Source organism: Protopterus annectens, chromosome 5.part0 (assembly GCF_019279795.1).
Source record: "Protopterus annectens isolate FY-2018-M chromosome 5.part0, PAN1.0, whole genome shotgun sequence".
NCBI lineage: Eukaryota > Metazoa > Chordata > Ceratodontiformes > Protopteridae > Protopterus > Protopterus annectens.
The window spans coordinates 905,764,291-905,777,242 of record NC_056735.1 but is presented as its reverse complement, the minus strand read 5'-3'; the positions used below and the strand labels follow the sequence as shown (position 1 = coordinate 905,777,242).

General features: G+C 41.3%; 1 protein-coding gene across 2 annotated transcripts in view; it reads right to left on the bottom strand.

The window, feature by feature from the left end:
• ALG8 (ALG8 alpha-1,3-glucosyltransferase) overlaps nt 1–12,597 on the bottom strand; it is a 625,276-nt gene extending 612,679 nt beyond the window's left edge. The window contains exon 1 of one of the 2 annotated variants that reach the window (XM_044072699.1): nt 12,480–12,597. In XM_044072699.1, the coding sequence (XP_043928634.1) occupies nt 12,480–12,568 (89 nt within the window). In that variant the 5' untranslated portion in view covers nt 12,569–12,597. The remainder of the gene's footprint in view (nt 1–12,479) is intronic. The other variant, XM_044072700.1, reaches the window with a different exon arrangement.
• Between the last annotated feature and the right edge of the window lie 355 nt (nt 12,598–12,952).

Here is a 12,952-nt window from a genome sequence, read left to right as displayed (position 1 = left end):
TGTAAAGGCCAGTGTTATACACATTATGTAATATATGAGGGGTTTGTACTTTTTTGCCCTTAAAATTGTTTTGTGCATTTTATTTTCTGCAACAATCAAGTTGTCTAATAAAATTTCTCAAGCAGGTTACTGAAAAGCTAGCTTTACATGGGTTGTTAACCCTCAGCTTAGAGTGGTCAGCCTTATGTGGCCTTCATGTCATTTTAGTTTGACACCACTGTTACGCACATTATACACTTTGCATGCCAACAGATGTATTAAAAAAAGTTTTTTTAATAAAAATGTATAAATTACATTTACTTCAACTTAACACAGCCTCTTCATTCTACCTATGATTCTCAGTCTTTACTAATACTAGAAAGGCCATTGTTACATTAAAATCTAAAAAGCTTGCCTGGGCTAGGCAGACTAAGGCTTTGACTTAGCTGATCACTTCCTTCTGAGAAACATCCTTCCAGCAAATGGTATAAGCCCTAGTGCATGTGAATTATTCAATAACAATCTCTCATAGAGATACTTTAAGTTTAAAATAGGTTCTATCATCTCAAATTCAGCTCCCCTTACCAAAGATTCCCTACAAGACCATCACCATGGCATAGAGATCTAAAGCCCTGACTATAATCCAGGTGACCTGGGTACGATTACCTGCTTGGGTGTCTGAGATACTGGCAGAGGAGAACAGGTGTGTCCTTTCTGGAAAGGGAGAAGAGAGGAAGCAGTACATGCCGGGGGCACACGTGTAACTGGATTTCCCTGGTAAATGTTAGGGAAATAGTCACAAAGTGCTTCCTGATGGTAGGTGGGGCAGCTTGTCAATGTGCACTCCTGGCATAAGTAAGAAGCGAATTGGCAGGGTCCACCCACTACATGTTCCATTCACAGGGCATATCCAAAATACACTTGGAGGTGAAGGAAAAAGGTAGCAAAACACTTCAGGCAATTCTCCAGCTAGTTGCACCTGAGCAGTTGTAGTACATCCTACAAATGACATGGTCATCTACAGATCCAGCCCATCCCCACTGTGACACCTAAAAAAAAAAAACTTAAGGCTATGATTTTCACAATGAAACAGAAGCTAGAATGCATCACCTGTAATGTAGAGATAAAGCCCAGAGTATGACTCAGGTGAACTTTGTTCATCTAGCAGCTTGGATGCATGTCAGCACAGGCTTGGGGGGGGGGGCATACCCAAGGAGGATGGGTCCTGCTTGCTTCAAGCCACCACTTCCTAACATAATCTCTGCCGGAGGCAGGGTTGGAGTGGCAACAGAAGGATCCAGTATAGGTACGAGTGGGTGCAGCCCTTGACAGGCACACATACGGAGCACCACGTGAACTGTCAGAGGTGGTCCCTATGACACCATAACTGCCACACATCACCAACTAAGAGGCTTTTCATACAAAATGTTCTTACTGCCAGGTTACAGTCCAAGAGTGAAGTGTAGTCCTTTTATTGTTAGTATTACTACTTATATTTAGAACAGCTATGGTAAGGCATGTCATACCGAACTTTTGTAGATAAAAAAATAGGGCTTATAGGGTTGCTGTGTTTAGCTGAATGTCCATGCCAAGTATGACTTTTAAGAGAATTAGCATGATGATATGCCTCAAGGGGAATTCATAAATGTACCAAGGTGTGTGCATCTACATGTATCCATCGCAGTAACAGTTTGATATTTTGCAACTGCCCTAACATGGTGCTGAATGGTGCTCTAGCACACAGTTATGGAGCACCACTTATGGCTGGCTCCGTGGCCTTGCTGAATGCTAATGAGATAGTCTGGGGAGAGCCAAATGCTAATTAGCCATGTGCTCTCTTTCTCTCCTTCTGAACCAACTCCAAGAGGGCATCTACATGCAGAGCGATTCAAGAAATTGCTCAGTCACGTAGATCAGCATGGCTAGTCCCACCATATCAAGGTACTGAAAATAGCCAAAAGGCAGTGTTCAACTATTTAACACAAAAGGAGTACTGGGATCAGAAGATGGGGGAGCCAAAAGGCACAGAGAAATTACAATGGTGCCATAATGGCACTTCAAGTATTATGTGGATCGGGGGGGTGAAACACAGGAGGGCAGAGTTGTCAGTAACGTACTGGGACCATGGTGTGTGTGTTTTTGTCTGAATGTGTACTTGTGTGTGAGAGAGAGTGATTGGGGGGGATGCCATTGTCTACACAAGCAACAGTTTACTATCACAAAGTGCAGATCAGCAGTGATCTGCATGTTGCAGTAGTAACTGCTATTCAGAGACATCCAAATTAGCTGACAATGCGGTCTTTCCTCATCGTAGCTAACATATTTCTGAATAGCAAAATACTGTGTTGTGGGATCAAGTCCTTTTTATTATGAGCCATTAATGAATTCCCAGATAGGTCATATACAGTAAGGGTGGCTAGCAGCATATTTAAATCTGAGATGTGGTGAATATAGCATATAACTACAAGTTAGTTAAGCAAGTTATTAATGGAAATTTAGTTAAAAATTATAAACAGGTGGTAATACTAAAGTGGAGAACTTACATAAGATGCAGTACTATGGAGTGAAGTCTTTTTCACTAGAATCTATTACAGTTAAAGTAATAACATAAGAAAAATGTATTGTTGCTGATTGTAAAGCTTAAAAATCAGAACACAAACTGAATAAAAACTTAATAATTATTGGGATTCAAAATTACTGAAAGAATGAGAAAAACATAAACGGTAAAGAGTAACTGCAAATTATAAATAAAGTTTGTTTTAACATGATCACAACTAGAAATGCAAGCAATGAATGACTGACAAACAGCTTTTGCTGGCAGGCTTACTGCAAAGGAGAATAGTGTTTGCAGCCTTTTGTGTAAACCAGAGTAAAGGTGTGATTTAATGTATCATTTATTAAAAAGCTTTGCAGGAAGGATACAAAGAGGTGTGTAAGAAACTGGAGTGGCTTAGTAACTTTTGAGGTAAATACCAGTGGGGTGGCTAGGGATGGGGGTTGGGAAGAAGCAAACTTGAGCCTACCAAGGAATTTCAAAGCAAATCAGTCCTTAGCTTCTTGTTCACTCATGCACACTAAACCCCATGTCCAGTAGAGAACTGAGTTAAATTCTTTTAGTTTTCTACTATAAGAAGACTAGTACAGATCTTGAAACCCCATCTCTTTTAATTAGATTTTTACTAAAAATAGAATATTAGCTAGGATTGCTTGACAGTAGCAAGGTGGAACTATGTGATATCTAGCTGAAAAGCTAATAAAAACAGCATCACCTATAGTGTTCAGGTACTGGGAATAACGACCTTCTGGAATATTATAGTGGATGTATGAAATCTTAGTTATAGAATTTAAATACTGAAAATCTGTGGGTCTGTCCCCAGACAACTACAACCAGTCAACAACCAAATTCAGTTAACAACACAATATAAACAATCAAAAATGAACTCTGCCCCAACTAGAATAAGCTCTCTTAATAATATCCACAGTATCCAAGAAAAATCATACTAATCTACAAACTACACTAATAAAATATGTAGGTTTACAATTCTGGCCGCCTGTCTGCAACATCACTGCTACATACTCATTACAGCTAAATGCCTACCAGTCTAAAAGACATAAGTCCTTCTGCTTGGTTCTCTACTCTGTAAACTTATAAAACTCCAATCCTTCTCATATCTGGGAAGACTTACATAGACAAAATCACTTTACGTTCTTCGGTTATCTTGGGACAACAGCCTCATCTATGTGCACCCCTTAAATTCTGATGCAAATGCTAAACCCTCTCAATACCGTGGTCCAGATTATGGGAAGCTCTTCCTTTCTCACCTAAATATTTCGACTTGCACTCAGATTTTTAGAAAGCTTTTAAATACCAGCTTCTCAAAAAGCCTAGTTTTAAGTGCTTTTCAAGTAATGTCATCACCTAATTTAAACTACCCCCTAAATCATAGACTTCTACAAACTTCCTTCTTGAATGCTCCTTCACACAGTTTTTACTATACCAAGGAGAACTTTATTTATTGTATGCACTGTATATCTCTGCCTCTTTATTTGTTGCACCCTCCTCACTAAAACCCAACTTTTGTCTTGGTTGCCACCACAAAAGCTCTGTATGACCGTATAAACAACTGCATAGAAACAGCAGTACCAGACAGCAATAAACCCATGTCAAACCACAAAAACAATCCACTCTGGTATTAACAGGATGTACAACAAAAGAAAGAAAATCCTGTCAAGAAGTAAAAGGGAATGTGTACAACAGAGCAGTAAGTCCCTCATTAGTCTAAACAAGTGAATCAGGGAACTAGTCAGTCTGTGAAAGCAGATGTTGAGATAAAAATAGCCTCCAAAGTTAAGGATAAACACATGGCATTTTCAGTTATGTCCGAAATGTGCAGAATTAGTTGTAAATGGCATCACCTATAGTCAGCCGGAAGACACATGAAATCTACTGGCTGAAAAATTCAGATCAAATTTCACCTCCCCATCACCCCCAGTTCTCCTCCAAGAAACACCCTCCACCACTCCACTGCCAATTATCACCAAAGAACAGGTTGCCACTGCACTCTCTAAAACTAAAAACATGGCTTCAGTGGGGCCTGAAAGCATACCAGGTTGCCTCTTAAACAGCTTAAATTAGGACTTATCAGGCCCATTAGGATCTCTATTTAACCACAGGCTCCGAACTGGCCTTCTACTTATAAAGTGGAGGACAGCAACAGTTATCCCTATGCAGAAAAGGGGATTATCTACTGACCCGAGAAATTATAAACCCATAAGTTTGGCTAGTCTTGTATGTAAGGCTATGGAACGAATAATCATGGACCTGAAAAATAATGATATAGGAGACCTCTAAACAATGGACCCGACCCAATTTGGCTTTGTCAAGGGAAGATCATGCCTAATAAATATGGTGGATTTCTTTGAGAAAGTCATTAAGGCCATGGATAAGGATAAAACAGTACATACCACCTACCTCAATGTGGGCATAAATCCCTATGTCACCAGATGGCAAGCCAATTGGCTCAAGGACAGGACACAAGTGGTGAAAGTGGATGAATCCAGATCTAGCAAGAAGCCAGTTACTAGTGGTGTGCCACAGAGCTCAGTACTGGGACCACTCCTGTTTGGAATATACTTCTCAGAAGTCAAGGCAAATGTGGAAGACCTCTGGATGACAAAGTCTGCCAACAACTGCAAGCTAGGGGCAGTCATTGAATCCCCCAATGATGTAGATATCCTTCAGGAGGGTCTAGATCAGACAAATGATTGGTGCCGGAACCATGGCCTAAAACTAAATGCAAAGAAATGCATTATCATACCCTTTGGGAAGTCAAATACCCCTGCAAACTGCAACATCAATAGCACACCCCTTAGAATAGGCTCAGGGGTGAGTGATGTTGGTGTACAGATACTAGCCTGAACATTAACCTACATGTGTCCACAATGGTGAGGAAATCCATTTATGCTGCACAACTTATAAGTAAAGGTATGGAATCCAGACCCAAGAAAATTATAGTCCCATTGTACTCAGCCCTCATTAGACCAATAATAGAGTACAGTGCACCATTTGGCATTTACTTGACTAGGCACTTGGGAGCAACCTCAGAGGTTCCTCACAACAACATTAAATTTAGCGTGTAAACAACAGAACTATGCAGATCAACTAAAAGCCCTATCCCTTTACGCTGCCTCCTATGGACGATTAAGGGATGACCTATCCCTGCCCTGCAAGGCACTCACAAATCCATCCATGATGGAGCTGCTACACATCTGCAAGTCAAACAACATGAGGGTCATCAGATCTAGATATCTAAGCTTACGCAGTGATGCAAACAAAACATGCTGGAGAGACAGATATGTGTCTCAGAGATTGCCTCTTCTTTGGAACAGGCTTTCTATTCACATTAAGCAGAGTCCTTCCATGGCCCTCTTCAAACACAATTTTGATCAATGGATGGGGAATCACAAATTCCTGTCTGGGGTAGTTCCTATGTCCCTTATGAACAGAGGTAATTTGTAAGATAATCAATACACAGGCACAAATACATGCCACCCTCTTGCCCCTAGGGGCCGTATATTGTGTAAAATTGGGTTACAGTAGCTAGGCTTGTAAGGGCCCTTAAGCTGTTAGCCTAGTAATCTCCTATGAATTTATGCTCACATTGGTGACCAGGTAGTGAGATTAGGGAACTACCCACAAAATCTCGGTGGCTGCCTACATGATAAAGGAGGGAGAATGGACAGTCATCTGGCAACAGGAATGAAATGCGACACAAAAAAACAACTTTGGATCCATTTATAGTTTCATAGTAGTGTACTAGGCTATCTGCCCGGTGGCATTTATAAGCCTAGCCAACAGTGATGTGGCTTTATGCCACCTCATACTATATAGTTGCGCCTCTCTAGTAGTGACACATGTGGGACCCCATTATTTAGTAAACTATACCTCTGTCTAGTAGTGACACTGAGGTGACTCCCGGGGTAAACTTGCAATCTCCCATCCATGCATCGAGATTTTTCTTGAACAGTGCCAATGAAGGGCTCTGTCTCACATGAACTGGGATTTTGTTCCAGAGTATGGGTAACCTCTGTGTTATGAATCTATCCCTCCAGCATGTCCTATTCATATTTGTGCAGAGGTTGAAATCTTTAGCTCGTGTGGTTCTGGTGGATTTGGATTTTTTGAGATGGAGCATGTCCATCAATTCCTGGTTGGACATGGCCCTGTATGTTAGGCACAAATCACCTCTGAGCAGGCGGTATGCTACTGAATAGAGCTGGAGTTTCTTTAATCTAGCTGGATAAGGCACATGTTTGAGACCTATGATCCTCTTGGTGAGGTACTTCTGGGGTCTTTCTAGTTGTTGCATGTGCCGGGTGAGATACATCCCAAATGGAGCATTATATTCAATCATGGGCCTGACAAGGGAGGAATATAGAGGTACAATGACCTCCTTTGATCTGGATGAGAATCCCTTCATGATGAGATGGGCAAGGTAGAATGTCTTTCTGACCACTTTGGCAACATGGTTGTCAAAGGAGAGGTCACTATCGACTTGAGTCCCCAGGTCTCTGATTACTTCTTCCGTATTCAGTGGGTTATTGTCTACGTGATAATTTGTGGGTACTTTGTTTTTCCCAAAGGGGATGACTATACATTTTTGGCGTTAAGTTTGAGGCCATGATTCCGGCACCAGTTGTCCGTTTCAGTGAGACCTTTCTGTAGGATGTGTGTGTCAGCAGGTGAATCAACTATGGCACCCAGTTTGCAGTCATCTGCAAACTTTGTCAGCCATAATCCTTCCATATTTGATTTCACATCTGAGAAGTAAATGCCGAATAGGAGTGGACCCAAGACTGAGCCCTGTGGGACACCACTTGTGACTGGTTTTGAGTCTGACATGGCTCCAGCAATTTTAACCTTATGGGTTCTGTTTTTTAGCCAGTTTGCTACCCATCTTGTGACATATGGATTTACATTTAGGCTGCTGAGCTTGTCAATGATGCCAGAGTGTGGTATCGTGTCAAAGGCCTTAGCCAAGTCCAAGTAGGCAGTGTGGACAGCCTTGCCCTCATCGATGGCACTAGTGACTGTCTCGAAGAAGTCAACCAGGTTTAAGAGGCAAGATCTGCCTTTTACAAAACCGAACTGTGTGGGATCAAGGGTCTGCAGATCCCCAATGTCGCCATTTATGAGTTCCATGATGATTCTTTCCATAGCCTTACAGACCAGGCTGGTCAAACTTATGGGGCGGTAGTTACCAGGGTCAGTAGAATTTCCCCTTTGTGGAGTGGGACCACTGTTGCTGTGCGCCAGTGTTCAGGTACATATCCTGTAGTGAGGCTAAGATTGAATAGCGTTCTTAGGGGCGGGTTTAGTTCATCTTGAAGTTCACGTAACACGCAACCGGGGATACCATCGGGTCCCATAGATGCTGTGTTTTTTGCCTTGTTGAGTGCTGATTTCACCTGTATGTCTGTGATGACAGGTAGGTTACATTCAGCAGGGATAATTACTTCATCTTTAGGGGGTGAGGGAGGGGAGAAATTTGCACTGAACCTATCTGCCAGAATATTGGCAATGTCGGTAGGGTCAGTGAATTTTTTGTCATTGTGTACTAGCTCAGAGCATATCTGAGAATTTCCTCCCAAGGTTCTGACATAATTGAAGAAGGCCTTGTGATTGTCTTTGGTATCCTTGGCAATCTTTTTCTCAAAGTTTGCTTTAGATGTTTTTATGAGAGAACGTAGTTTTTTACTTGTGCTGATCAGGGAAGCCTTTCCCTTGTGGGATTTGGCTTTGTCCTGCAGTAGCTTCCTTCTTTTGTTGTACAGTTTGTTTATAGCGGGTCCACCAAACCGGACGTTTTCCCTTGGTGGAGAGGGTCTTGGTTTTAGTTGGGATTGCTTGATCCATGCATTCTTGGAGATGTCCGTAGAAGGCTTTTGTGAAGGATTCAGCATTTTGGGATGTGGTTTCCATTAACCCAGTAGGCTTAAAGGATATCATTTCAGACTTGAGGTCCGCAAAGTCAGCTTTTGAAAAGTTTTTCACTGTAGTCTTTTGTTCTGGGGGTGGGGGTGGGATATGTACATCCAACGTGATCAGTTTATGATCAGATCTTACTAGTGAGGGGTTTATATCCGGTGCGGAGCATTTGGACCCCATGTTTGTGATAATCAGGTCAAGTATATTATCTCTCCTCGTAGGAGAAGTGACCAGTTGCTCCATAGCATTTGAGTTTATGAATTACAGGAATCTTTGGGTTTTTTTTAATGCAAAGAAGAGTGAGAAGATAAAACTGGAACAGATCATCAATGAAGGCTATGAAATTCGGGCAACAGAAAATAAGTGTGTGTGAATCAGGAGCACAAATGGGAAAAAAATGGAGAGGGTTGCAACATAAAGACTAAATAAATTTACTGGTCTCCTTCCTTCACCATACTTTAATGGATGCACTGTATTTTTAATTGATTTCTAAACTACCTGAAACTATCTACTTGCATAGGACGATACCTTCAAATAAAAATCACTGTAAGTGGGAATCAAAGTGATCAAGCAAATATAGTAAGCAAGCAACACTGCTGCATAAGTGTGCTATCCACACCTGTAAAATATCACAAGTGTTATTCTTACCTTTTTATTAACAGCTATGTGATACTAAAAAGAGTATCATAGTAGTCAATTTAATTTTTGGCAAGAGCAGTGGCAAATTACTTTACTACTGTGGTATATATAGTCTGATACAAGGGCATACTATTGAACTAGAGGACTCTGGGGAGTAGCAGTGCATCATGGAAGCAGCTTTCTCTCAGAAGGGCATACCATTCCCAGCACAATGGCATACTAGAAATACCTCATAATTACATCTCTGAACATCAAAAGGCTGTATAACAGAAGAAAGAAAATCATGGCAAAAATTAGGAGGTGTAGCACCAAGCAGGATAAAAACGCACTTATCAAACTAAGCAAACAACTCAAGAGGACAAATAAAATCTACCAAAGGCAAATTTGAGCTAAATCTGGACTCCGACATCAAGGACAACAATGACACATTCTTTAGTTATGTCCACAACCTCAAAGGCAGTACACAATTGTGTGCAGAGCTCATTGTTAATGAACTACCTACACTGACCCAGAAGACACGGCAAACCTACTACTATACCTAGTGGAGACCCCTATCTCCCCACCAGCCTCCCCCTCAGGAAATACCATCGTATGTAACTCCCCCCAGCTATCACAAGGGAACAGGTACTCAATGCTTTCTCTAAGGCCACAAACACTGCCGATGTGTCCCAACAATATCACAGGCTGCCTTCTCAGTAGCATGAAACATGACCTGTCTGTCTTTAATCACTATTTGACCATAGTATCCAAACAAGCTTCATGCCCCACAAATGGAGAACAGTAGCAGCCACCCCTATAAAGAAAGGCAGGCCATCAACAAACCCTGGAAACTGCAGAGCCATAAGTATCACTAGTCAAATATGCAAAACCAAAGGATTATCATGAAAATGATCAATAATGAAATACAAAACTTCCAGACACTGGATCCAACCAAGTTTGGTTTCATCAGGGAAGGTCATGCCTACTCAACCTGAACTTCTTTGAGGTCACCAAAGCAATAGAGGAGGGCAGAACAGTTCAAACTGCCTACCTTGTCTTGGCCAAGGCATCTGACCCAATACTCCACTCAGGAATTGTTGACAAACTCCAGAGGTTAGGTATAAACCCTTATGTCACCCGAATGATAGCCAACTGGATCACAGACAGGATCCAGGAATTTAGAAATTGGGAATCCATCTCTACATATAGGCCATTCACCAGTGGAGTCCTTCAGGGATTGGTCCAGAGAATGATCCTTTTTGGTATCTACTCTGAAGTCAAGGTCAATATCAAGGGCCTCTGGCTGACCAAATTTGCACAAGACTGCAAATCAGAAAGTCTTCCAAGAAGGGCTGACACAGACAAATAACTACTGTCAGAGCCACGGACTAAAACTAAATGCTAAGAAATGCATAATAGTACCCTTTAGGAAGTCGCACACCCTTGGTAACTATCATACTGACAAATAACCCTAAGAATCAACCCAGTAGTCAGGGACTTAGGGAAATATGTAGACAGTAATCTAGCTTTTGACCATAATGTGCCTATAATATTAGGAAATCATCCTGCATTGTGCACCTCATAAATAAAGGTATGGCATCTAGATCCAAGGAAGTCATTGTTCCACTGCATATGGCGCTTATGAGACTTATCATTTACTACAATACCCCCCTTTGGTATGTACCTAACTGGGCAACAACTGGAACATCCACAGAGGTTGCCTACTAAAAGAATACAGGGTGTAAACATGTCCTATGCAGACTGCCTCAAAGCCCTATATCTGTATTCCGTCCCCTACAGGCTATTGAGTGGAAATCTATGCCTGGGCATCATACCTCTCAACCTCTTAGTGCAAAAAATCTGGACAAAGGCCCAGAAATCGGGACATATTTTAGATATTGCACTTACAAACTTAGAAAGTTGCTAGAGTGCCAGGGCTTGTTTTAACATACAGTCTGTGAAGGAAGTCTGAAACTCAAATGTACGTAATTATACATATATATAGTGACTTCAGTCCTCAGATCACTCCAGTGATTTGCCAGAAAACTACAAATTCTATGAACAGACCAAAAATATGAGCCGAAAATCTGGACAGTTGAGAGGTATGCAGTGGGCATACAAGGCATTTTTGGACCACATACTAATGTACCTCCTGCATATCTGCAAAAGACTTAAACCTTGCCTGTGACATAAACAGGACCTGATGGAGAGACATGCACATATCCCAGAGACTGTCCCTTCTAAAGAATAGGCTTCTCATATATGTAAAGCAGAGCTTGTCTCTAATCCACAAGTGTAACTTGGACAACTAAATGGAGAACTGGAACTTCACTCCTGGTTTGGCAACTGCGTCTCTAATGGACACAGACAGCCTATAAACATGACCATGTCAGTGGTGCAACAGATAACATTCTCACCTTTGGAGCAGAAAACTATGGGTTCTATTCCCACAACAATTAGATCAACTGTTGAAACTGTAATACAGCATAAGGGAGTGCTGCTCTCCTGAGTGAGCTGTCCTCAAACTAAGACCTTAAACAAAGCTCCCATCTGCTGGAGTTGGTGGTATCAGGTGGATCCTATGGCACCTATCAAAAGAGGAGGAAGTTACTGGATACTCTGGCTAAATGTCCACTAGTTGTATAAATACCACCTCAAACCTCCCCTGAAAAGAGGCCATTAACCTAGTACGGCTAACCTGGTCAACAAAGGAATGATGTTTGGATAGTTATTGGGTTCATCTCCCCAAGCTACTGCTGAAACTAACAAGGGTACAAGAACTTGTCAGAGATTCGGGTTGCATGACTAGGCTTAAAATAGATCCAGTTGTCGTTAGTCTAGTACACATCATCTCTGTACCTATACGAAAAGGCTTGGCTCAGACGACAACTAAAAATGTTCTGTAACATAAATGCAGAAGCCTCACTGGCTTGTTCAACGTTGAGACTGCTTTACAGCATTCTAGCTATAACGCAGCCATCGCGTAAGCAAAGTAGAAAACATTTGTCAAAACTGAAGCATGCCATTGCGCGAGACACATTTTTTCACTGCCACATGAATATGCAACAGAAATGAAACAATGATGTGGTGTCTGATACACAGCAATCCGTACAGGAACTAAAGCTTAACCTGGTTTACATTTATTCCGCAATCAGCAGAGGTCACTAACGTTAAGGATTGCAGTACGTGAATGTATTAATACGTTTACCAGGGAGCAGCTAGTTGTAAGTTAAAGGTAGCCAAGTACCGATAAAACACGTATATTTAGACAACGTGTGCTGTCCGTACTTTACCTTTCTACACAATCAAGTCTGCATTTGCAAAAAAAAGAGGCAACCATACTGTCTAGTTGTAGGATATATACAGTAGCATAATAATCCAATTAGTTCCTTACTACGTAGGTATCAGGAGGCATTTAAGGAGAGAAACTCCAGCAGCTAAAACCAGGAACCATTTCCAATCTTCTACCCTGGACGCCGCCATGACTGTTAAGAAAATAACTTTATTGGCTACAGCGGCTGTGCAAACTTACAGCTGGAAACAGCATTTGTTTTATTTTGTTTTTAGTCTTATTCCGTAACAACATCGCACTTTATAGAGAAGTGTGCAAATGATATACTGCAAGTTTTTTTTTTTTGACAAATGCAGTGTTTAATAAACATTCGTAGTTTTTAGCCTTAATCTTACACTACTAATTTAAACAGATGTTCCAAACCTCTGATTTATATTTACACAGCAGTTATATTAGCCTAGTATAAACTATCTGCCCTAGGGCATTTATAAGCCTAGCCAGAATGTGTTTGGCTTTCGCCACCCATTTTAAATTAATTTTGCTATGCCCTTTTTTTTGAGGTTAGTATACTGTGC